Source organism: Fundulus heteroclitus, chromosome 20 (genome assembly GCF_011125445.2).
Source record: "Fundulus heteroclitus isolate FHET01 chromosome 20, MU-UCD_Fhet_4.1, whole genome shotgun sequence".
NCBI classification, from domain to species: domain Eukaryota; kingdom Metazoa; phylum Chordata; class Actinopteri; order Cyprinodontiformes; family Fundulidae; genus Fundulus; species Fundulus heteroclitus.
The window spans coordinates 4,036,778-4,063,556 of NC_046380.1; the positions used below are offsets into that span (position 1 = coordinate 4,036,778).

Below are 26,779 nucleotides of genomic sequence, written 5' to 3' on the forward strand. Positions count from 1 at the left end.
GCAGCAGTGTATGAAACCCACTCAGTGAAGGCATTTTACAAGATTCAGGGGTGTCAAACATACGGCCCGCGGGCCGAATCCGGCCCGCCGAACAATTTAGTCCAGCCCTGTGGCTAAATGCATTATCATTGTTAAAAAAATATAAATATATATATTTTTTTTCGTTCCAGTGTCCTGTCTGGCAATGTGCCAATAAGAATTGTTATCTTTAATGCCAAAAAGAGCTCATCAGATTTGACTTTCACAAGTGGAGCAGTACTGCTTTTGCCATAGTGCTCCGCTTGATTTATGAATGTGAATAGTTTTATTATGATTCATGCGGGGAATATCTCAAATGATATGGACACTACAGTGGGAAAGTAGGAGAGGAAAGGAAGAACAAGAAGAAAGAGAAAAGGTGAAAGAAAGGGGAGATAAAAGGAAGAGAATGATAAAACAATTATTGAAAAAACCATGTACTTTGTTTAATTGAAAATATGCAGTTCCTATATTGTCCACGAGGGGCACTGTGTTTTAATTAGCAGATTAGGCTTCAGGTGTGGAAAAATTTAAATAATTTCTTAATTTTTATCTGTTTGATGTATTTTGTCATGTAGGACAGTGTTTTTAAGTTCCAAAAAAAATGTGAATAAATGTTTTTCAACATTGTCCAATCACTGTGATCAGTTCTTATGCATAATGCACAAGTAAATGTTTAACTGAGTAAAAGTATTGTTGAAATTGCACATACTTTTCTTAAAAACGCTGAGGTTATTCATAATATATTGTGTAAAAGTGAAATTAATTTAATATAAAAATCAACAAGTCCACATTTATTAGTTCTATTTCATCTTGCAATGAGTTTACTCGTGTGGCCCTCTTGAGATCAGGTTAAGCTGAATGCGGCCCCTCAACCAAAATGAGTTTGACACCCCTCATTCAGACTCAAATCCAGTTCCAGGTGGTTCAGTTCCTTTTATGGTGATGTCTGTTGTGAATACAAGTAAACGCTGATTATCTAAGGAAAACCCAGCAGATTACTTCAAGTTGTCTCGTTGCAGCAATCCCTCCTCCTGGGCAAGCACTGGGCCACAGTGGAGAGGAACCATTCTGTCCCAACAGGAATAAAATGTCAGCTGACCCAAAACCAGAATCAGCTTTATCAGCCAGGATTGTGAGCGCCAACATTCTAAGTTTGGTGTCACTCCCTCACAGCATCCAGACATTAGGTAGAAATGTAGAGGAATTAAAATAAAGGATCACAATTGTCTGGTTCTAGAAAAAAAGGAACGAGGCATACGTCTAAGTGCATCCACTTTTATATGTGATGTGATTCTGAAAATATGCTTTATTTCGTTTGACAGCAGTGTAGCTGATCTAATCAGACTGTCAGGTGTTCATCAGAGTCTGGTTTTAGCAAGCAGCGCTCTGTAGCGCCACCTGAAGGTAAAGGTCCAAATAGTTTGTGTTTGTGACCTCTGCAGGTCCTGGATGGAGGGGAGATCAACTCTGATCCTCTCTGCAGACCAGATTGGACCGGTCCTGTTCTGTGGACGATCCGAACCACCCACAGATGAACGAACACAGGATGGCCTGAATACTGGCAGTGGAGAAGATGAGCACAAGCTCCTGGGGAAGGTTGGACTTCTTGAGTTGCAGCAAGACGTCCAGGTTCTGGTGGACCTTCTTCTGTGTCTGGGTGTGAAGACCAGCTCAGGTCCAGAGAAAGGTCGGTTTCTAGGAACCAGAAGCGATTAAATGCCAAGCTCACGATCTCTGGGCCTGGGTTCAAAGGATGTAGGTCCCTAACCCGTTTAATTTCTTTTACATGCAGATTAACATTATGACTTGAAGCAAGGAGCACATCTACTGGACTTTGTCTTGTCTAAATAACAGCAATCTCATTCAGGAACGATAAGGCTTTTGTTTTACCAGTAAATGTTTAGTGAGGCGTCAGATTCTGCAGCTGATTTCACCTTCAAATCCTTCAATAACATCTGGGAGAAAATTAAAAATCCCATATGCAGTTTATGAGCCAGGATATGCTCCAAGTTTTTACTTTTGTTTACTTTTTTATAATTTTGACTTTGAGCTGCTCTAAAGGCACCACCAGGAGAACAAGGAGAGCTTTTATTTCTCCTAAAATCCAGTTAAACCTTCTCAACGATTAATCTGGAATTGAAAACATAACAGAGAAGCCAGAATACACAGGATTCACTGAGGTGTTTCGTGTTTTAACTGCATTCAGCATAGTTTCATAACGGCAGTGACTTTTTTTCACGTCTCACCGGGCCTTTAAATGCTTGAATGTCACCGCAATAATTTCAGAGTCAAAAACTCTCCTTAAGTGTCAGAAAAACAAGCCTGGTGGGTTTATATGTGAGAGCGGGGGAACCTTTGTTGGCCCCCAGGGGCCCGTTTTCTCATAAAGTTGAAAGAGAGCTGACTTGTGGAGTCCCTCCGGGGCCCTCAGAGGCAGAATACCTGCCGTAAACTGAAACACGGAGTTTTCAAGAGCTCTTAAAAGAAGAAATAAGGTTTCTCACCACAATATATTCACCTGATGAGTTTTTTTATTTCTGCTTCATTTCCTGGATTTCCCACAGGGAATCGTGTCAGTGAACACACCTCGGGGTGATCGCCACAGTTTAGACCAGTGCGCCCTCCTGTGGCAAAATAGCGTCAACGCAGAATTAATGATCATTTGTTGGTTCCTCATGGTGGTGCAGTTAGTGGCAGTGTTGCCTTGCAGCAAGGAGGTCAGTCTGGATCTTCCGGCATGGAGTTTGCATTTTCTCAAAGAAAAAACTTTCAGGCCATGATTATTACCATACATTTTTATTTATTCTTACCAGTTCATATGATAAACCCTGTTAATTAGGCCTACTCATCACAATTTTTATAGTTTAAGGGGGTTTTCTTCTCAGTTGAAGGACGAATAATTCAAATAAAATCATTGTTTTATTCTACATATTAACATGACAGCAAGTAAATAGCCACAATATATCAGCATTATTATTATTATAAGTAGTAGTAGTGGTGGTATTATCATTACTTTTATTACTATTATTACTGAACTATTCAAATTCATGCCTTTTTTGCACTATTATTTTTGCACTATAAACGTGGTTGAACATTCTTCTGCACACTTTTTTTAAAAAACTGTTACATTCTTATCACTGCTGCACTTTATATTGTAATGCTATTTTTATTCCAATTGCAATCGCATTACATTGTCATAAGCTGTATGCAATGAAATTTCGTATGTATGCACTCTGTACATACAAAATGACAGTTAGTCTAAGTCTTAGTTAATATTATTGTTAGTATTATTATTAGTATTATTATTATTATTATTATTATTATTATTATTATTATTATTATTATTATTAGGGAAATGTGTTATACAAATAAACTTGACGTAGCCCATTGAAGCGATTTTCTTTTATTGTGACGTCTGCGCCGCTCTCGCGGAGCTTTATTGTGAAAGTCCTGACCGGATATTGGGTGTAACTGCACAGCTTTACCTCTTGTTGTTTTCTAAGTTCGCGGAGGTTTATTTGGGTTCTGGGCAGGTCCGTTTAAAAAATGGACCCAAAGGACGAAGATCCCGGTGAGTGACTTTAAAATTATTTATTTTTTTTTATTCTGAGAATAAATTTTTAGGTTTGAAGTTTCCAACAATCTTCTCTGTTGCCGTTTTTTGCTCTCCCGAACTTAACTGGGTCAGAACATTTAGTCCGGTTACGCTGATTATTCTCTGCTGGGAAAAAGTTTCCTTAAAAACGAAAGCGACTCAGCAGCAGAACCTTTGCGAGTTTATCTGAAAGCAGCGGAGAGCAGAATCAAAGTCCACAGAGGTTCTGGTTCTGCAGAGTTAAAGAACCAGTAGAATAAATGTTCTGCTTTCAGCATCCTGTCTGACTTACATCACTGAAGGTTTTAACTCTGGTTTGTTCTGACAGTATAACGGGTTAATAAATGCTGTTTATTATGTAAGGAGTTATGATAAATGCACAATAATTAAATAAGTCACTAAAAGATGTCGAAGCGTCATTTATAAATACACTAATAAATAATAAACTAACACCACCCCAGTTCCAATGAAGGTGGGACTTTGTGTAAAACCTAAATAAAAACAGAAAATCATGATTTGTAAAACCTGTTCAACAGTTATTCAACTAAATAAACCATAAATGACAAAACTGCAAACAGTGAACTAAAAATAAGTCAATTTTTCTTGAAATTAGTGTATTTGTGCTTGATTAGAGCAGATAAATATAAGATTATCTGCCAATGGAAGGAATATTATGACCCCTAAAATCTTCTTCCATAGGCAGATTATATTTATCTGCTCAAATCAAGACCAAAGACATTAAAGAAAATTTACTTATTTTTGTTCTGTTTTTGCAGTGAAGTTATTAAATGTCAAAACTGATGTTTGTTTTTGTTTAAATATTTATTCCTTTTGAATGTGATGTCTGCAACACTTTCCTATTAAGCTGGGACCGTTGAGGAATGCTCAGAACCACCTGATTGGGCCCAGTGGTCCGTCTGGTTAAGAACCACTTCATCACCTACAGCCCATAATATAGAACAATCTCCAGAGAATCTGGAGAAATGTCGGCATGAAAGCGGCCAGGCCGAGAAACGACTGCATTAAAAACTGACACTGTTCTGTAAATGGTGTTACCAGGTGGGCTCAGGTACGCTTCAAGAACCATTTTCAGTGAACACAGTTCGTCGCTGCGTCTACAAGTTGAAAGTCCACCCTGCAAAGATTTAAGCATCTGAGATAGACTGAGCCTAAGCAGAAACGTGTGCTGTGGTCTGACGAGTCCACGTTTCAGATTGTTCTCTGACATCCTGGACGAGCAGCTGACGTCGTCCGACTAGCAGGAACAGGAAAGATTTCCACCAGCGAAGCTTCAACAGTCGCCGTCCTCCTCAGATCCCGGCTGCTTCAGTGCTGCTAAAAGGAAAGGTTGCGTAACGCGGCGGTGAACGGCCTGATGCCGAGCGGCTAAAAGGTGTTCAGTCAAGTTCTCCTACTCAGAAAGACCAGAGCTCTGTAATCTTCATCACAGGTTCACTTCAGCTATGAGAAGCAAATTAAAGAAAAAAATCAGGAAATCACAATGATATTTTTTAAAAACAATGTATCTTTAAATCCTGGTGTGAAATTATTGGTCAATAACCAGAGTTCACCTCAGTACTTTGTAGCATAACCTTTGTTGTCAGTGCCAGAGGCCAAACTGTAAGTCTTCAGTGGGTTTGCACCCCTATAGCTGCTGTTTTGCTCCATTCCTCCAGAGCAGTGATGTTCTGGGGCTGTTGCTGGGTAACACAGACTTTAAACTCCCTCTACAAACTTTCTCTGGGGTTTAGTTCTGGAGACTGGACTATTCCTCTCCGGGACCTGGAAATGCTTTTTACGGAGCCACTCCTCCATCAAACGTGCGTTTGGGATCATTGTCCTGCTGGAAGACCCAACAATGGTCCATCTTCAATGCTTGGACTGGTTAAAATGTCCCGTTCATTCTTCTTTTGACACGGATCAGTCGTCCTGTCCCCCTTTGCAGAAAAACAGGCCCAAAGCTTCATGTTTCATGTAGCTATGCTGTTCTTTAGATACAACTCAGCATTCTTCTTACACAATACGCGGTAAGGTGTATTGTGTCACTTCCTGTTGCTGCGGCGTGGCTTGTGGAATTGGTGTTCCAGACTCTCGTTTTTATCTTTAATCTCTTTGCTGTAACATCTATCTGTTCCAAACACATAAGCACTTTTAAAACATTCTCTGTTGCTGCACTTCACGTTTGGGAACTCCTCGTGTTTCACAAGGTTTGCTGTTCTCCCCGTGGTAAGAGGTCGCTAGCCTAGGTTAGCTTAGCCTAGCCTAGTCTCGCAATAGCTTTCTCCCCTATCCATCCATCATTCCCCCTCTCTCCAGCTCTCAGATGTTTAGTTATTCCTCTGACTCCTTTAGTGATAATGGTACTTGTAATAAATGTAGTGTTTTTGTAGCTTTGGAGGCGAGGGTGTCAGAATTGGAGACCCGGCTCCGTGCTGTTGAAAGACCAGCTGATAGCCCCTTAGCTAGCGCAGAGCCACAGAGATTAACTTCACGTAGTGGTCCTCCAGCAGCAGCAGCCGGGTAAGCAGGCCGGCTGGGTGACAGTTCGTAGGAAGCATAGCTCTAGATTTCAGCCCCCAGGTCACCACCAACCCGTCTGCGTTTCTAACAAATTTTCCCCACTCAGCGACACACCCGCTGAGAAGCCGACCCTGATTATTGGCAGCTCCATAGTCAGAAACGTGGCACTAGAGACACCAGGGACCATAGTTAAATGCCTGCCAGGGGCCAGAACGGGCAACATAGAATCTTACCTGAAACTGCTGGCTAAGGATAAGCGTAAATACAGTTAGATTGTTATTCACGCTGGCGGTAATGACACCCGGTCACGCCGATCGGAGGTCACTAAAGTTGGTGTTGCTTCGGTGTGTGAGTTTGCTAAAACAATATCGGACTCGGTAATTTTCTCTGGTCCCCTGCCTGATTTGACCAGTGATGACATGTTTAGCCGCATGTCATCATTCAATCAATACGGCTCACCTTGAACAAAAAATAAAACAATTAAATGTGGTCTATTAAATATAATATAATATATCTCCCTCCAAAGACTTTGTTAGTTAATTAATTGATTTCTGATAAACAGATTGATTTATTTTGTCTACAAAAGGACTACGTTAGTATAAATGAGTCAACCCCCTCTAATTATTCAAATTTCCACATTCCCAGACCTGTGGGAAGAGGAGGAGGAGTGGCAACCATCTTTCAGTCTGATTTATTAATTAGTCCCAGGCCAATTAATAACTACAGTTCTTTTGAACATTTAACCCTCAGTTTCCCTCATCCAAACTGCAAAGCAATAAAACCTCTTCTGTTTGTTGTTTTGTATCGTTCACCAGGCCCTTACAGTCAGTTTTTGGATGAGTTGTCAGACTTCTTATCTGGTTTGGTGTTAAACACTGACAAGGTTATTATAGTGGGTGATTTCAACATTCATGCAGACGACTGTCCACTGTGGCTCTACGCTCTTTCAGGAGGAGTGAATGCTGCTTGGAGAGACTTGATGCAACCTGCTGGGTTTCCTTAGAGAGGAAACTTTCTCACCAACCTGGAGGATCTGATGGAGTTTGATTTTGGAAAGTGCCTTAAGATGACATGTTTCATGAATTGGCGCAAAAGAAATAAAATTGAATTGAACTGAATTCTTCCTGAAACACGTCGAGTTGAGTTTGTGCCAAAACGTTCTGGTTTGGTTTCATCTGACCTCATGATGTTCTGCCGGTCCTCTCCTGGATCATCTATCGGCTCTCCAGCAAACTTCAGACGGGTCTGGACCGGTTCTGTCTCTGCAGAATCTGACTCCATCCGAAAACTCTTAATTATATCTCCCTACGATCCCTTCAGTTTGAGTGAAATCAGTTAAAAGCAGAACACTTTAGAGAAATCCATTATTTATAAATATACCAACAGGAAATGCATCAGATTAGGGGTTGTTTATCCCAGCAGGAGAATCCTGGTTTGCTTCTGTTATGTGAGATTTTTGTTAATTATTCACATCTGCCGTTAAAAGGCTCGTTAACTCTGCTGTCAGGTGCTGCTAGAACCTAGAACACCTTTATGGTGTTGTTGGGTTTTTGCCAAACCAACACAACGCAGCTCATTATCGGAACGTTTCTTAACATTTTGCACAAACATAAATCTGAAAAGTGCGGCGTGCCTTCGCCTCTGAGTCAGCACTGGAAAACCACCACCGGCTGCAAGTCTTCTGCGGTTTCTCTCCACCGTCTTTAAACGTCAACTTTCTTTTTTCCAGAACAGCTCAATCTCTTTCAGATTGGATGAAGAGCAATCATAAACATTAGTTTTCAGGTCTCAGCACAGATTCTCAGTTGAGTTTTGGTCTGGACTTTGACTAGGCCGTTCTAACTCATGAATCTGCTCTGATCTCTGGCTGCATGTTCAGGCTGGTTCTCAGGCATAAAGCTGATTATGTTGCAGACAGCTGCATCACTAGGCCCACCATCTAAACGTGTCCATCCAGGGTCTACGGCTGTTGGCAGAGGCGGGTCCGCCTGTCGATTGCCTGCCGACACAGAGACATTCGGGACAAGCAGCCCGGCACACACAGCCTAGCTGATGTTTGACCTTTACAGGATCTGCATGGAGTTCTCCGTGTACCAGGAGCTTTCAGGATTTGTTGTCCGGCTCCTGTAATCAAGTCGTCTTTGTTCTCACGCTCCCTCCCTGATTGTTTCATATTTTCTGCTAATGACTCCATCTCTCCCTCCTTCCTTCCCTCATGCGGTTCTGACTCTCCGTCCGTCTGGGCCCAGATCTCCGCGGGGAAACACCTTCCCGCCGGTATTTTTAGCCCTCAGCCAGAGGTATTGTTTACAACGTGCCTTCAGCCCCCTGGCTCCGCGGGTATTTTTATCTGCCAGCGGGTGAAGAAAACGGATCCCTGGTGTTTGTGTTGGTCCAGCTGAACGGTCCTGGTGTGTAGAACCGGATTAAACGATCAGAGCTAATCCAGATCGGTTAGCGGTAAAGATGATGGCGTGCAGCTTGACCCGGTCCAGATGTTTCTCCTCTGAACTGGTCCTGGTTCTCCAGGAGTTCTGTGGATCCACAGCTTTGTCATTTTAAATAGAGATTTCTGATTTTTCCTTCAGACTGCGGTTGTAAAGAAGTTCTGATAGAACGGGTCTAACTGCACCCAGAACTAATATTCAGCAAGAAAAAGCCTCTCTATGCAGTTATGACACCATTAAAATGTTTCCATTATTCTAATAAATGTGCACATTTTGACGCAGAATCTGACATTGCATTTTTTATTCAAATTAGGGAATAATCACATTAACTTTGGTTCTCAGCTTCAGTTTTAATCGCAGGTTTAAAGATTGTTTCAGATAAAATGCATCTCCAGCATAGAAATTATTTGTCATTAATGATCTAAAGATTTTATTTTTGTGGAAAATAAATGATCGCTTGACATTTCCTGGTGTGACTCAAATCCATCATTAAATCAAATTTAAAGCCCAGACATTTAACTCTGAGGAAACATCTGCATAGATCTGATCTTCTTTTATTTAGACGCCTGGAGATGAACATCTGTATCGTTTTGGCACTCTGATGCTTCATCAGCTGGGTTTCCAGCTCAGTGTTTCGTTTATTCCCTCACCTCACTGAGGAGACAAATGCTTCATGTTTTAAGATATTCAGCAGCTCCACAGCCGGGAGGCACCAGGAACATCCATCCTCCCTCCAGCCAGTCAGAGAATACGTTTATAAATGGGCTAAAAAAGACTTAAAACCCAGGAAATTTGATCCTGAAATGTGATTTGTTACTCTGGAGGCAGACAGACTGAGAGACGTCAGGATGATTATGGATCTGTCGAATAAAAGATTCTAAAAATGCAACTATTAAGACATTCTGCTGAAATTCAATCCCAGTTCCCTCTGCCGCTCATTTCCAGCAAGCAGCAGATGGTGCTGGTATGGAATTATCAGCTACACTGCAAAAACGGAACAAAAATTAACTAAAAGAATGTTTAAATGAGTGCATTTATCCTTGATGTGAGCAGGTAAATAAGATTATTTGCCAATGAAGTAAGGTTTTTGCACTTAAAAGAGGAACAACTCATCTCCATCTTATTTCAAGTGCAGTATATCTAATTATCTCATCTTAGGGGTCAAAATACTCATTCCATTGGCAAATTATCTTATTTACCTGCTCAAATCAAGGATAAATGCACTAATTTAAAGACAGTTTTACTTATTTTATAGTTCTGTTTTTGCAGTGTAGGAGGCGGTTCTGGTAGTCCTCAGCTTCAGGCAAATCACTGCTGCTGTTTTAAAACAGTGTTGTCTTAATTAAAGTTTTATTTCCTCTTCATGACTCCCCCTGTTTCTCCAAACATTGGTCAGAAAACATGGTGGCCTTCTCCCAGCCAGCTGACCGGCAGTGCTCAGCAGGGGGAGAAAACTTCAGCCACTTGATTGTGTTTGAAGCGAACCAGTGAAACCGGCCCGATACCTGCGCTCTTCTTTTCCATCATTACCTCAACAGAAGGTCCCGCCCCAGCTGTTCCATCAGGCTGAGGTCTGGACTTTGACTAGGCCATGGGAACCTCTGGGCTCTCTTGATTCTACCATCCACATGTAAACCAGCTGCTGGGTTCGGGTTTGTTGTCCTGTGGGTGACCCGGTTCAGAAAGCCCTGAGAAGGAGAATGCCTAAAAGGTAACCCATCATCATCGTTTTGTGTTTCAGACACGTTTGATCCAAACATACCTGAAGAGGGACCATCGGCGCCCCCTCCTGGCTGGCTGGAGGACATACATGGATACCAGGGCCATAAAGGAGGAGGTGAGTCTCATTCCATTTGTCCTTGAAAATGAAAACCGGAGCTGGGAACCCGTAAACCCGAGTGAACAGCGTTCCAGTCTGAGAAGCCGAGATTCCAAAATAAAGACAAAAAAACTAAAGGTTTGGGTTCCAACATGGCGATGGTCTGTAGTACCTCTTATAAACATCCTTTAAAGCTGTATGTTCTACATATAAGCACCACCTTTAATTTCTTCGGCTCAGAGATGCAGCTGCTACATGTAACATTGATTTTAGACACACTCTTATAACTGTGTCCTGCACAATAAACATGTTTTCATCACAGCTTCCTGTTGGTGATAAAAGGAGCTGCCATGTTGGGTCCAACAATCGGCCTTAAAAGGTTTCTCCGGTCCAACTATAGCGGCCGTTACAGTTGATTTTTCTGATTGGGAGCCGGGATTTCCGAGCAACACGAGTCCTGGCTCTGTTGCCCCATGGAGCCATATTGTGAGTGGCACATTCCTCTTGGAAAGCAGAACAAATCTGTTTGGACAGTGGGTTCTGGTCTAAAACAGACCATGAACGTAATAATGGATAAAAGTCCAGAACGAGTGTTTAACCCTGGAGCTTATGTCAAAGTGACGCGAGCAGCAAGAAGGGACTGCTGCTGCTGCTGCAGGGGGAGAGAGAGCGAGACAACAGCAGGGATGTTACCCACATCTTAGGTGGTTTTAGGGTCAGTTCATCTTAAACGGGTCCCTACCTGTCGGGCTGAGCCTGTAAAGTCGGCTCCTCTGTTGCTTTGAGAGAAATTTTCTACAGTGTTGAGTTTTGAGTGAATTGCTGCATGAATATGAAACAGAAGCGCCTCGCTGTATTACAACAGAACTCTGGGTCTCCCATCTGGACCTCATGCTGCGTTCTATTTGTCCTCAGTAGTCGGAATTTCCTAATTCCAAGTCGGAAATTTCAACTGGAACGGCCATAATTGTCTAAGTAATATTTAGTTAGTCGTATGCATATTACTTTAATTAGACGGGATGTTTCGGTGTTGTTTATATGCACAAAATAGAGCGTAGAACAGTGTTATGGTCATTTTTTTGTTTTAACAGCGGTGGGCATAGTGGCTAAACATGTGACCACCTATTGTTGTTAAATATTTCATGTTGAACAGCTCAGCACTGCTTTAAAAATTACAAAGATTTTGCCGTAAAATGTTACTTTAAAACACATTCGTAGGCTCAGGTTGGCTGTATTTATACGTTTAAAGCTATGTAGCCACATAATTTGCTTATACAAAAAGGACCAAAAACTGTTTGATCATGATAAAATCAGATTATATACACCAAGTATCCATCTTGATAATGTTTTGTTTGTCCTTTTTGAGCCGAAAAAGAATTCCCACTCAGGCGCGATTAGCAGATATAAACAGACATGGCGCCATCTAGTGACAGTATCGCAGAACAATCATAATGCCAGTTTGCTTAATTAATTAATCAGCATTAGATAATGGAGGACTGAGCCTGATCCTCTGCAATGTCTCTCAGTAAAGCTGCAGCTCAGCGTGATGAAGACCGTTATTAATTAAATAAACGATCTACAGCAACTTTAAGAGCCTCATATCAGAACATTTACTTACGTCAGTCAACTCTGCGTCACATCTGAGCCTCGGCAGGTTTAGCGTCCGCTTCAGTGAACACCAACGTTCAGACTGGATTCCCAGAGACATTCCAGGCTTTTACCTCTAGGAATCATATTTATTTGTGTTATTTTTACTGGACCTTGGACTTTTCTTCTTTGTTTCGCTGGGAGATGCTAATAGCCGTTAGCCGCTTCCGTGTTCCTAGTTTCAATGCGCAGTATGTACTTCCGTTAATATTGTAAATAAACACAAAAGGCTTTGTTTACTAACAAACTGAGCAAAAAAACAAAGCATAAAACACCAAAATAACAACTAATACACCAGCAGGACGTGACGATCTTTCATAAAAACTTTGTATGCCACCAGATTGAGCTACTGACTGTATAAACAAATAAAAATATGCACCTTTAGGAATATTGTTTGTGCGACCACCCATGTTTTTCCCTAACAATAGGATAACTGGAACAGAAAAAGTCGGAGATGACGTAAACTGTTAGTTTTACGTTCTGAGGCAAATGGAAGATGAAACCTGTGGAACATGACTGTTCTGCATGTGTTTCAGCAATAATGCCCCTCACAACATGGCGGCGGTGCTGACATATGACCTGAACACTCCTTCTATATCTCTCTGAGACTGTCAGCTTCCCTGTTTTCCTGTATTGACCTGCAGCTCCAGAGGATGACGAGCCGCTGTACCCCCCGCCTCCCGCCTATAACCCCCAACCCGAACTCAACAGGAGCACTTCAGTCCCCACCATCAGGTAAAGTCAAACCAGTGTGTGTCTGATAAGAGCTCTGAATGAGATGGAAGGTTGAAACGTTGTTCTGTTCCTCTGTAGAGTCCCGTCAGTGTCGGAGGACGTGGCCCGAGAGGCTCTGCTAAAGTTTGTGGCGTCCAAATGGAAGTACAGCTCCAAACCGGCCAGGAACCTCACGTTCAAAGATCTCAAACCTGTCACGGTTTACAGGGTTCGAGCTCATCTTTTTAATCCAGTAACACGACAGCAAAGTTCAGCATCATGCATCAGGCATCAAGCACTGTAAAAGGGTTCATAGGACGGTGCATTACACTGCAAAAATGAACTAAAAGGAAAATTTTCTTGAAATGAGCGGATTTGCATAGATGAGTAAGATTATCTGCCAATAGAATAACATTTCTGCACTTAAAATAGGATTAACTCATCTCTGTTATCTTATTTCAAATGCAGTATATCTAATTATCTTATTTTTAAGGGTAAAACTACTCAATCCATTGACATAATCTTACTTATCTGCTCAAATCAAGGACAAATGCACTCATTTCAATAAACTTTTGCTTCTGTTTTCTGTTTTCTCCTCGTCCTTCTGCAGTATCGACTGGAGACCTACACCGAGACCAGAACCAGCGCCTGGCAGTTTGAGCCCTACAACGGTAAACCTTCACAGCAATACTAAGAGTAGATCTGCTGTCAAACTGGATCTGATGCCAGCAGCCGGTTCAGAACAGCCGGGGCTGATGGGATTGTTGGGAGACATTCAAGGGTTCAGTTTTAAACTAAAGTGTTCAATTAAATTCAGTTCTGTTCAATAGTGCTTTGAAGAAACTTGGACATTTAGAGGCGCTACTTCTAAGTGTTGCAAATGCTGATGGCTGTGGAGGATGGTGGCGGTTGTGTTACAGTAGATCTGCACTGCAAAAAGGGAACTAAAGGTAAGTAAAATTTTCTTAAAATTGGTGCATGTATCCTTGATTTGAGCAAGTAAATACGATTATGTGCCACTGGAATGAGTATTTGGACCCCTAAAATAAGATAATTACATACCCTGCACTTGAAATAGGATGACGGAGATGAACTGTTCTTATTTTAAGTGCAAAAATCTTATTCCATTGGCAAATAGTCTTATTTACCTGCTCAAATATAGGAGAAATACACTAAATTCAAGAAAATCTTACTAATTGTAGTTCCCTTTTTGCAGTGTGAAGACACTGTGGTGTTGTATTACTGTCTCTAAAAGAGAAAGCTCAGGGTTGTCTGTCTTCTTCTTTGTACAATTATCTCCAGAGGTTCTAGATGAGTCCCCAGAACAGAACCAGCTTCCTTTGTCAGCTTGTTGAACTCCCTGGTTCTGATTCTGCTGCTCCACATGATGATGGCCGAAGAAATCACGCTCTCCATAACAGACTGTAGAGGCTCTTTTTGCAGATCCTTTATAGAAACAAGCCTCTCCATGATTAAAGAGCCTAAATCTTAATGTGATAACATAATTACTCGTTTTCATGATCTGTCCAGATTTTATTCTCCGTGTCTGTGACAGGAAAACATTAGTTTGGATCTAAAAAAAAATATTCTCACAACTTCTTTGAGTTTTATGTCAGTATTAACAACATAAAGTACAAAAAAATACTTTTCATCGTCTGAACTTATCTGTAAATATGAACCCATCCAATCGTCTCAGACTGGAACACGTTCAGCAGGGGTGGAGACTAGTGGTTCACGATGTAAAACGTCATTCAAAACTAGTTCAAAAGTTTAATTCTTGAAATACCGAAAGAGCCTCTGAAGAGCAAACGTGTTTAGAGGATCTCCTGATTACAGATTTGTGAGAAAATCCAGGATCCAATCAAAAACTACGTTCCTGAGAAAACGATTGTGCAGAATGGAGCCTCTGCAGGACAGAATAGGATGAAACTATTTAAGAAACCTGCAGGAGTTACAGGAAGCAGCCTGAGATGGACAACCATGATTTCAGATGCATCAAGAACCATCATCAGCTGGTGGGACCACATAGAGCAGGAATTACTTTGTCCAGTTTGGACCTTTTCCAGAAATGGTCTCAGCTTCTCTGGGCTCAGAAACATGGAGGATGGACCAGCACACAGTGAGGACCTGGTCTGATGGATCAGTGCTCCAGGTGAACAAGAGCATCCAGCCTGTTGTCAGCCTGGCGTCCCCCGGATAGACCGTCAGAGGATTTAGAGAAAAAGCTAAATACTTCCCTTAGACAAAGCAAGCACCTGTAAGTCTTCATGGAAACCCCTGACAGGTGCTCAGAGAAGAAGCTGAGACGAGGTAAAGTGGGTTCTAAGGTCCAGGCTGATAGACGTTATGGGGACCTCACTGCAAAAACGGATCTAAAAATAAGTAAAATGTTCTTAAAGTTAGTGTATTTATCCTTGATTTGAGTAGGTAAATAAGATTATCTGCCAATGGAATGAGTATTTTTACCCCCAAAATAAGATAATTAGACATCCTGCACTTGAAATAAGATGATTGAGATGAATTATTCCTATTTTAAGTGCAAAATTCTTATTCCGTTGGCAAATCATGTTACTTACCTGCACAAATCAAGGACAAATACACTAATTTTAAGAACATTTTACTTATTTCTGGTTCCGTTTTTGCAGTTCTGCTTTGACCATGTGGCTGATTTAACTCAGAGCTCGTCTGGACACAGAAACCAGAAGAAGAACCGTTTCTGTGTTCATCGTTTTAAACAGGTCAGACGGTGGATGGTCCTCAGTACGGCATGAGTCCTCCACCGTGGGACATCCCGGTGTCGTTGCCTCAGATGTACTCTGACAAGGTGGAGAAGATCCGGGTGCCGCACTCGTCGTTCGTGAAGGTTGGGCTTCTTTGTTGTGATCCCAGCTCAGCCCACTCCCTGGATTAGCCGTCGCCCTGTAACAGCCAGGTGTGTTTGTGTTTCAGGTGTGCCACAAGTGCCATGGCTGCGGAAGGACCCGCTGCGCCGGCTGCTTCGGCCGAGGCATGGTGAGACGGAGCCTTTAACGGACGGCCGTTTACTACTGAAGAGCAATCAGGAGGGAGATGAGGGTTCTGATTCAGTTCTGTGACAGAAAGTTAATCTGCAAACGTTCAGAAGTTCATACAACGTTCATCAGGCACTCATTCCTCTGTCCCATTATTATTGTTGTGTTGCAGTGGTGCACAAAGACACGCGCTACCTTCACTAAATAACCGTCCAGCATCGCCTTTCTACGTGTTATCTTGATCTCCAGATAAGCTAGGCTGTTACAGACGTCTTTAAATATTTAGGAAAGTTTGACAATATGAGTATTAAAGATCTAACACATGTATACCACACCTCTGATTTTAACCATCTACTGCCCAGATATTACATCAATAACCCAACATTAACTTCAACTCATTCAACACCATGCAAACGCTCTGTCTGCACTGAAGAAGTTTGATAGTAAAGCATGACCTACTTTTTGAATAATTAGGCTCATAATACTCTGAGCACTTGAAGGCACATATATATATATATATATATATATATATATATATATATATATATATATATATATATATATATATATATATATATATATATATATATATATATATATATATATATATATATATATATAAAAACACCATTCTCAATGATTGCTGGTAAAACCTATGTTTTTGGCATAATTGGGGTTGGAAGGCTCCTTTGCCATCACCCTAATCAGCCCCAAAATTCACATGTTGGTCAATTTAAAAAAACTACAGTTATCTGCCAGCGGTATGAATACTTTTCAATCAGCGTAGAAACAAAGAAAGGCGTAAGGCAGTTGTTTCTCAGCTAAAGGCTCAGATATGTGAAGGTAATGAGCTGATTTCAGACCAGCAGACTGCAGTCCTAATGTTGGTTTGGTCCATCAGAACCTACAGAACTTGTGGTGGTCTGGGCAGGAGGTTCTGTTCACATCACAGAGCTGAAAACGGGACAGTCGTATCTAACTGCTGCTCTCCTCTGGTTTCTCAGAAGCGTTGCACTTTCTGCCACGGTCACGGTCGGACAAGAAAGAAACGCTGCACATCCTGTCATGGTCGAGGTCGCAAGAGGTGAAGGTCCTTTTTTTTATATCTTGTCAATCTTATTTAGAATTGAATTTACCTTCAGCTATTGTAAAGCGGGGTTTTAGGTGTGTTCATGAGGTCCAGAAGATCTACAAGAAGATGCTGTAGGTGGGATTTTGTGAACGTCGCCTTAAATCTGCAACATCAGCCGGTACCTGCGGAGGTGGCTGGGCCTCCCAAAGAGCATGAACAACATAGCATCGTTATGGGCGCACCAGCGAGCTGCAGCTTCCTGTTACGGGTCTTAGAGTTCAACATTACCAGAAACAGGGAGGCACCGCTTTACAGAGACCCAGAACTGGTAGAAACGTTAAGGTGCTGGGGGCAGTGGAACAGGCTGAGGCATGGCATGTCTTTGAGACTCTAGCTGGACGGGCTGGGCTTGGTTGCTACACAAGATCACACCACGACAAAGAGAGACGGCAGATGGTCCAGGTGGTGAAGAGGAACGTCGCTGCAGGATGGTGGCCATGCCTTTGAGACACTAGCTACGTTTACATGGAATTTACCAATCGGAATTTGATGATTGGATTAATCGATTGATAATCTGATCAACGTTCATATAAACGCTTGTCAGGCTCGAGTTTTTCCGAATGTGGCAAACTGACCCGAGTGCTCATGTGCGTCCGACGTAAACGTGACGTATTTCCGTGTTGTTGAAGCGAGGAAATACGTCGGGAAGCAAAACTGTCGGGCATCCCGATAAAACCTTTGTGTTCTAAAAAAGAAAAGAGCTCAAAATTGTTCAATTAATCTGTAACGTTTCAACCTTAATTAGAACATCGTTCAAGTCCAGCCTAGGAAGACAAACAAACTCATATATGGCTTTGTTTACTATTTTTTGTAGTTGTAGTTATTCTTCTGTGTTTTTTTATAGGATAATTTGATAACTGCCTATGTCAGAGTGGTTCTATTCTGAATAAACCCAGCTGCATATAAACACACTATTATTATGATCGGATTAATTGATCGCGTGCCCATATAAACGGTATAATCCAATTATTTAATCCGAATACATTTTAACCCAACGGTGAAAGGTTGAGCCTCTGAACATGTGGACGGACTCTCACCGTGGCTTTTCACTCATCTCAGACTTCCAGTAAAAGACAGATTCCTGTCATCTACAGAAATATTCAGATGACTCTGCAGGTGTTGGGTGGATCAAAGGTGGACAAGAAGCTAAAATCCAGGGAGTTGCTGGACCGCTTGGTGGCACGGTGTGGATACATTTAACTAATCTTGAATGGAAACCAGAGATCGGCTGATGCAGGTTTTTTCAGTCAAACCGATACGTGCTGCCGATGTTTTGGTGGCAGTTCTTGAAGCCAATATTGCTTTTGCTTCCTCCGTTTACACGATAAAAATTACACAATGGTAACAGATGTCACACAAATCTCAAAACTTGCATTTAAACCAGCTAATTTCAACAATTAGTGAAAAAACCTGCATCACAACTCTTATGGCGGCGCTTTGTTTGCATTAATGAACGTGTCACAGCGAGAAAAGAGCTTCAGTGTATGGACATTATTTAAAGTTAGAGGCTTTACTAGGGTTGGACGACATAGAAGAAAGAGCATATTGATAATGTAGAAATCATATTGATAGATATCGATAATTATCAACAAATTCAAAACATATATTTTAAGAGCAGCCCTGGCCATTTTATGCTGTTGCTTAGCAACCTGTTTTTAGATGCAGACACACAAACTGAATTGAAACTCAACCCTTTATTCTACCAACTTTTTCCCAAACCTACAAGTTTTTAAAAAACTAAAAAGAATCGCGTGATCTCTGAACTCTTTGAAGGGATGATGGAGGTTCCTGGGTCTGCGTTGTGATTGGCTGAGAGGATGTAATGATGTAATATTAACCTACATGGCTAAAATGCAAAAGTAAGGAAAACTGATATATGCCTACCGATCGATATATATTGTTATTGAATTATCGTCCAGCCCTAGGCTGTACGTGTAGTGATTGTTTTCCTGTACATACATGATTCTCCATGGGAACGAATGCGAACCGCGGTGGCAGCTCGCCAGCTGGAGATCAGACGTGGGTTTCCTCAATAATGGATCAGCGAACGGATGCAGATATCAGCCGATGCCGATACAGGAAAAACGTCACAACTATCAGCCCAAATTATCGGTCGACCTCTATAAAGAGGGCTGGTTCTGTTCTAGGGACTCCACCAGAACCTCCGCAGATGATTGTACGAAGAAGGATTCTTTATAAAACTAAGAACATGATGGACAATCCTGAGCATCCTCTTCATCAGACTGTGTCTTCAGCCAGAAGCTTCTCCAGAGCCGCTGTAAGGCAGACCTCTACAGGAGATCCTTCCTGCCTGAAGGCGTCAGCACCTACAACAACTCTGGGAAGAAACTTGCATAGTTTGAATCATAACACTGTTTAAATTCCTTTTTGGATCAATCAGGTATTATTGCATCGATGATCAGAGGCTTTACTCACAGTGTTGGAATAACCAGCAGAGCCTCAGAGTTTCCACCCAAACAGGATGATTTCTCGGCTCTCCTTTCTTCTGCCATGTTGGGTTTCGTTCTGCCGTGACTTGTTGTCTCTGCTTCTGGCCTCCAGGTGTTTGAGCTGCCGTGGAGACGGCTACAAGACCTGCTCCGTTTGTCACGGTGCCCAGAACCTGCTGCACTTCATCCAGCTCACAGTCACATGGTGTGTTAGTTAGTCAGGCACACACACTTCTGTCTCTGAATGGGTTCTGATCCGTCCATGCTTCACTGTTCCTGTCTGTTCATGGCGTGTCTGTAGGAAGAACAACGTCAGTAACTTCATCCCGGACCGGCAGCCGGACTTTCCAGACAAGAAATTTGAGAAAGTGTCAGGAGATCCGTTCTTCATCGACGAGAATGTGCTGGTAAACCCAAACCCTTTTCCATTTAGCATGAATCGGATCCACCAGCTCCTAACTGTGTCGTCAGAACTTTACCGTGCACTAACACCGATCACTACATTAAAGAGTTTCCTACAAGAACTGAACTAAAATCAGTCGTTTTGTCTCAGTAAATAAAGTTTTGTGGCGAGCAATGGTCATGTGACAGGACCCATCAGAGTTTAGGGGTTCAGTTAAAAAAGAGGAAACTGTTAAACGTCCTCGTTTTTTACCCTTCGTGTCCTGCCAGGTTTATCCCATCCAAGGTTTCCCTGATCAGGAGATCTGCGACATCTCAACGAAGCTGATCAACGAGCACCTTTACCGCTTCACATCCACAAGCCGCATCCTCCAGCAGGTACAGAACCGCATTCAGACATCTCCAGGACATCGGGTCCTTCCATTCTCCGCATGAGTCTCTGAGTTGTCCAGTCTCCAGAAAAACTAAGACCACTGCCTGGCCCTACAGGTCGCAGAACCTCCTTCAGCCGTGGTTCTGTTTCTGACATCTCTCGCCTCTCACATATTTGTGGAGGAACTCTCACTCTTATCTCCAACGTTGGTTCTGTTCATAGAAGTTCCTCCACCACAGCATTTCAGTCAGGTTGAGTTGTGAACTTTGACTAGGCCATTACAGCACCCCAGCCCTTCCGTTCTACATTAGTTGCTGATTTAGGTATCACGGTTCTGTTGGTGACCCAGTTTGGACCAAGATTCTGCTGTGGGACAAATGGACCAATGTTGGACTCTAGAATACGTTGGTAAACAGAGTTCATGGTCCTCTCAATGGCTGCAAGCTGCCCAGGTCCCGTGGCTGTAGGTCAAGCACAGATCGTCATCTCCACCGGGCTTCACAGTCTGCTGTGCTGTGGTTTGGTCTCCAGACATGGTTCAATCCACCATGGTTCTGTCCACCATGGTTCAGTCCATCATGGTTCAGTCCACCATAGTTCAGTCCATCATGGTTCAGTCCATCATGGTTCAGTCCACCATGATTCAGTCCACCATGGTTCAGTCCACCATGGTTCAGTCCACCATGGTTCTGTCCACCATGGTTCTATCCATCATGGTTCAGTCCACCATGGTTCAGTCCACCATGGTTCAGTCCACCATGGTTCTGTCCACCATGGTTCTATCCACCATGGTTCTATCCACCATGGTTCAGTCCACCATGGTTCAGTCCACCATGGTTCTGTCCACCATGGTTCTGTTCACCATGGTTCAGTCCATCATGGTTCTGTCCACCATAGTTCTGTCCATCATGGTTCTGTCCATCATGGTTCAGTTCACCATGGTTCTGTCCATCATGGTTCAGTCCATCATGGTTCTGTCCACCATAGTTCAGTCCATCATGGTTCAGTCCATCATGGTTCAGTCCACCATGGTTCAGTCCATCATGGTCCAACATCTCTACTGGGGTCTTCTCTATCCAGAGGTCTGGTCCTTCCTCCAGGTGCAGCTCTGCTGACCTCAGCCGCCATCTTGTTTCTAGAGAGAAGAGGCTTTCTCCTTCATCCGGGTCTCCCAGCACGCTGTGGTTTATGTTGTCTTTTAAAAAGCTGAGAGTTGATGACCTGCGTCTGTCTTTCCACAGCGTCAGACCATCGAGCTGGTGCCCCTCACTCACGCTTTCTACTCGTACAGCGGGAAGGACTACAGCTTCTTCGTGTACGGGACGGAGAACAAAGTGTTTACCTCCAAATATCCCACCGCCTGCACCATTTTATAAGCTAACCGTGGCATCAACGTACAGTATATACCCATATCACCACACACCCACCACTGTATATGCAGCTATTTTGTGTTTAAGGCGTTTGCTCTTAAAAGTTACAGACATGCAAGTCTTTGGCTTCATCAAGCGACCTGTCTTCACTGAACCAATGAAACGCTCCAGATTAAACGCTGCGATCATGTTGTACCTACAGGGTAATAACTGAGGAAGAAGAACCTGGAAACTGATCTCCGGTTCTGTTCGTCAGTTCTTTAAAACGTGAAAATTTGCTCACGACACCCAGCATAAAACTTTGTGCTGATAGGATGAAAAATGTTTCCTCAAATTTTAAAAGAAAATCTAATTCTGGGTTTGTTTAGTGGCAACAGTGAAATTACAATCCTGTTTCCAACGACGTTAGGATGTTGTGTATAACAAATAATAACAGAACACAATGATTTGCAATCCTGTTCAGCCTCTATTCAAATTAATACACAAAAAAGAGATGTAATGTAAACTTTATGGGTTTTTTTTTTGTTTGTTGTTTTGTTGTTGCAATTATTCACTTATTTTGAATTTGATGCCTGCAACACCTTTCAGTAGAGCTGAGAGAATTGAGGAATGCTCAAAACACCTTATTGGATCATCTCACAAGGAACATTAAACATCTGGTTTTTGTTGTGTATTAAATTGAATATTGATTGAAAAGGATTTGTTATCATGGGGTTCTGTTTGTATTTTACACAACGTCATTGGAATTGGGGTTATATTTCTATACGAAGAAATTATTCAGATCAACCTGAACAGAACCAGTAGAAGCAGATTTGGAGCCTTGGTGGTTCCTGAATTGTTCCTGAACATCTTCTCCAGTTTCCTTTTTAACTTAGGGGGTCAGTTTGGGTCAGATGGAGCAAGAAGCAGAACAGAACCAGGACCTCATTATGCAATTATTCCTCCCCCTACTGGAAGCCTGAGGTAACACCAGCAGATAAATTGGTTTTAAACATAATGATCTGTTTATCTCATTATGCCTCAGATCAAAGAAAGTTAATCCATTCACATATAAATATTCCCCATAACTAAATTAAAAAACACATTTTATTATATTCCAGATGGAAAGTAATTAAACTGTGCTACATTTATTTAAAAAAAAGTTTATTTTATAATTTATCAGTCAAGATGTTCTGTATCTATCTATGATTATAAAACATATTAAAGTGTCTAGACCAGCAGTCTTTCGCCCCTGGCTCCGGAGTCACATGTGGCTCTTCAGAGCCTCCACTATGGACCTTAATAACTTTGGCAAAATCGCTAAACAACTGAGCAATGTTTTAAAAAATGGAAAGGTAATTTAGTCTCCATTGTTCCAAGTTTTTTTTCATTCAATATAGGCATCAAATTTCCACAAAGAATGATATTAATACTATAAGGAATATTTGTTTTTATGAAATTGCTCATCAATGGAGCTTAAAAGGGTGATGTAACAACCGCACTGCATTGTGGGATACCTGGGAATCATGAAACGGGCTTCTGTTTACAGCCTTCATCCTCAACGCAGTCTTTGTTTTCTGGTTTTCAAAAGTTAGAAACATGGTGCAAACATGCTGTGACATTAACTGTCTCACTCGTTCAACGCAATCGCTTTGGGAAAAGAATGATGGTTTAAGATTTTTAAGTGTATCAGCTTGGAATCAAAGCCAAGGAGCTTAAGTCTCTGAACTAACACATAAATGCCGAATGGACTCTGGATAGCAGCCATGAGACGACCAAACTTCACTTTTAGCACCATATCCATACATGTGTGTGTTCAGGGCATTTTCAGACTGGTTAGTTTAAGTCAAAGCTTGTCGTGCTGTCTAACACAGAGCTTAGCAGGCTGCTAGCGCTAGGATGACCAGACGTACCCTAACCCAGAAATGTCCCCAATTTCAGTAAAACATGATGGAGTAAGTAAGTTTAGCGCAACAAGAGGCATTTACCCGGCATAGCAGCATGTGTGTTTCTCGAAGCTTGTTAAGCTGTTTCACACAGAGCTTTTAGCTGGCTGCCAGTGCTAGCCTGCTAGCGATAGCCTAGCCCGCTAAGGGTAGCAAGCAAAGTGAAAGTAAAGGAGACCCTTTGGGAAAATTCCCTGCTTCTTTAATAAATTAAGAATAAACCGCTAAATATTTCCAACATAAATGCTGATTAGATGCCAGGCTTAAAATAATTTTAAACAAATTTGTCTGGCAGACACCGGAATGGAGGAGGAGCATTGTAAGGTGAAGGTGTTTTGTTTATGTATTTTGTTAAAATAATGAGTTTTCTCCTTTTAAGATGAAAAATTCAGAGATCCTGAACCCACCCAAAGCTGCTTTGTTTGTGAACATTTCTGAATTATTTGCTGGTATAAAAACTAACTTAATTGACGAGATAGAAAGCAAGCTCAGCTTCTGCGAACAACAGTGGACAGCGGCAGCAGGTCATGTAAATCCTTTATCCATTTATCATGCTCATGTAGATCAATCCCACAGATCCTGGAGATTTTTTAAAGATAACAAACCTTCAGAACCGGGTCGTGCTTGTCTCGGTACAGTCCATCACCTTTCTCTTTAGTACGGTTAATTTTTTAAGCACTTTGCATCTCTATTTCTCACAGCGCGGCATCCGAATCAGCAATGTAAACAAAAGACAATGCCCCAGAAGATGGCAACCACATCCCACAATGCATTGCATAATCACGTGCCATTTCAAGCCCCATCAGTTGCAAACTACATGTTTTTTTGACATAATTTTCTATAAAAGTTCCAGTGAAGAAAATGTAATTAACCAAAAAAACTAAAATAGAATTGTCCTTTTGATTTAAAAAAGTAAACAAGTAGCATTCTATTGCAGGGGTTATAAAAACAAACAATTTTGTTTCCAAGAGACATGTTGATTTGGTGGCTAATTTTGTTGAGCTGGATTAAAGGCAAAAACAGCTCTTAAGGATGTAAAGGTTCCTGACTCCTGGTCTAGACGACCTCTTTTAACCTGAATTGCTGGATTAAAGCTTCTCTTTGAATCTTTCATTCCAAGTCTCTCAGTACATGTTCAACCATTTTTTGAAGGCAGGAGCTGAAGCTGGTGAGTTGCTGAAGTAGGGAAGGTTGTGATTTTTATTTAAATGTCACAGAGTTAGGCTTCAGTTTCACTTGAGCAGAGGCATAGAGAGAAAACCGAAGCCCTGATTGGCTGGCTGTGATTTCCTTAAATTCATAGATGATAGAAAACTTGCGTGACATGCGTCACGCTTCCTTTATTTATAAGCAGTTTATTTATTGTAAACATGCAGCAATCTTTGACTGAACTATTTTCTGGACAAAATAAAAGAATATCCTTTTGTATTTCAGTCTAATTATGAAGCCAGTTTCTTACATCATTAGTGTCAGCGTCAAAGTCAGGCTTTGACTAGGACAGTCAGGGCTGGCTGGGGCCAGGTCCCCTTAGATTCGACTCTTTGGTCTGTCCATGTTCATAACAATGTAACTGTTGTTTTAGGTTCTGGTACAAGTTCTTGAGAGTGGGTCCTGTTCTCCTTATTACAGTTAGTGTAAAACAACGTTAGCTTGTTTGTAGCATTTAGTTGTAAATATATTTTATTTCATAACGTTTTCAGATGAGAGTCTTGTGTCTCTGAGCTGATGGGCTCATTTCCACAGCTGGTTTGTTATCTCACATTACTCAGGGTTTATTAGGCCACTCAGTGATGCAGAAAAAAACAAGTTTCTACAGTATTTACATTTATATGTTAAACGGTTGAATATTTCAATGTTGCATATATTTCGGTAAACCCTGAGCTGAAGTCAGTTGTTAAAACACATTAGGTTCTACTTTTCTCAACTTTTTTTGTGTTTTACTGCAGTTTGCAGAAAGTTTACAGGTTCTTTTATCCAGTTTAACTCTGAAGTTCGCGTCCACTCGTCATCAGCAGGAACATAAAATTGATTTTGGGTTTTTAGTCATTTGTTCAATCTGATATTCCAAAAAAAATTGGGTTAATTTATTCATAGTAATTTGATGATTTAATTTATAGCTGATCTTCTCTAATCAATGCAGGGTCAGAATTATGCATACACTGACATTTGGTTAAATGTCCATTAGCAGGTTGACTGGACCACGGTCCATCTGGCGTCATTCTGGGTGGGTGTTCTTGGGAGAGTTGAAGTGAATGGTCCATTCCAGAATCTTAGGTTCTGTTTGGGATCTTTTGTTCCAATGGACCATCTAACATCTCAATCATCTGAGATGAAGCTGAAGAATTTATAGGTTGTCCTCCTTCATGCATTCGTCTTTAATTAGTGCAACAGTACCAGAGATGATGCTACCACCACCATGCTTTACAGTTTGGACAGATTTGACTGACTGCTGTATGGGCACATTCCTCCTCACCTGGAGGAATGTGTCCATACAGACGGTAGGCTTTTCTCCAGAAGCCCTTTTGCTTGTTCTTGCTGACAGCTTAAAGATGGTTGATGTCAAAGTGCCTTCACTGTGGACAGAGACATTGATGTTGCTGCAGTTCCCAGTTCAGTGCAGGTCTGGAGCCTCGGTTCTCCATATTCAGTATTTTGCTTTCAGGTGATGTAAAAACATCCTTAAAATCTCACCATTAATATAACCTTCATGGCCAAGATGGCCGGATTTAAACTTCAGGCGGGAACTGTAGTTACAGTTTAACGTTAATGAATTTCTAACTCTCCTACTCTGAAATCAGCTGAACTGACCCCTTTTCTCAACTTCTTCCTTTTGTATTTCATCTTAATTTTTTCACTCTGTGGTATCTGGGTCCATCCTCTCTACACCTCGTTTAAAGGAAATATGCTCCTGTTTTATACCTCTTGTTCTTTCATTGACCCGCCGTGAGAAGAAAGCAAAGCTTTACTGGTTTGCAAACCATCGTCTCTGACTGTAAAAGAAATTGTTGTTAAAGACAAATATGAAGTTCAATTGTTACATTTCTCCTGGTTTATGAGAACAAAACAGCCTTGATGTGTTTTATTGTTTGTTTAAGCACTTATTTTCATGTGAAAAATTGTTAAGGGTAACAAAATCATAAGCTTATACTGTTATATATTTGACTGTAAGACAAATTAAACTATATTTTCTACATCCATACAGATCATCTGTTGTTTTATTCTAATTTGTAGAAACCTCTTGGTTAAAAAATGTTTTTGTCTGACGATCAATGAGGACACACGTTTCATTAGCATCTTAGTTAAGCCAGTTTTCTTTTATTTCTGATAATGTCAAGAATATTTCACTTTATCTC

At 41.5% G+C, this 26,779-nt stretch overlaps 1 protein-coding gene across 2 annotated transcripts; it reads left to right on the forward strand.

Moving 5' to 3' along the window:
* LOC105920319 (protein SSUH2 homolog) lies at positions 1 to 26,627 on the forward strand. 2 transcript variants are annotated; one of them, XM_036152015.1, is made up of 15 exons: positions 1 to 48; positions 923 to 940; positions 1,041 to 1,153; positions 1,464 to 1,708; positions 10,325 to 10,420; positions 12,694 to 12,784; positions 12,863 to 12,992; positions 13,374 to 13,434; positions 15,502 to 15,626; positions 15,713 to 15,775; positions 16,779 to 16,858; positions 19,469 to 19,561; positions 19,658 to 19,763; positions 20,029 to 20,136; positions 21,373 to 26,627. In XM_036152015.1, exons 4-15 carry the CDS (start codon positions 1,471 to 1,473, stop codon positions 21,505 to 21,507), a joined length of 1,326 nt encoding a protein of 441 aa, XP_036007908.1. In that variant the 5' UTR covers positions 1 to 48; positions 923 to 940; positions 1,041 to 1,153; positions 1,464 to 1,470; the 3' UTR covers positions 21,508 to 26,627. The 2 variants fall into 2 exon arrangements, with proteins under 2 accessions (XP_036007908.1, XP_036007907.1); XM_036152014.1 differs by lacking the exons at positions 1 to 48; positions 923 to 940; positions 1,041 to 1,153; positions 1,464 to 1,708 and adding an exon at positions 3,489 to 3,592.
* The last annotated feature ends 152 nt before the right edge of the window (positions 26,628 to 26,779 follow it).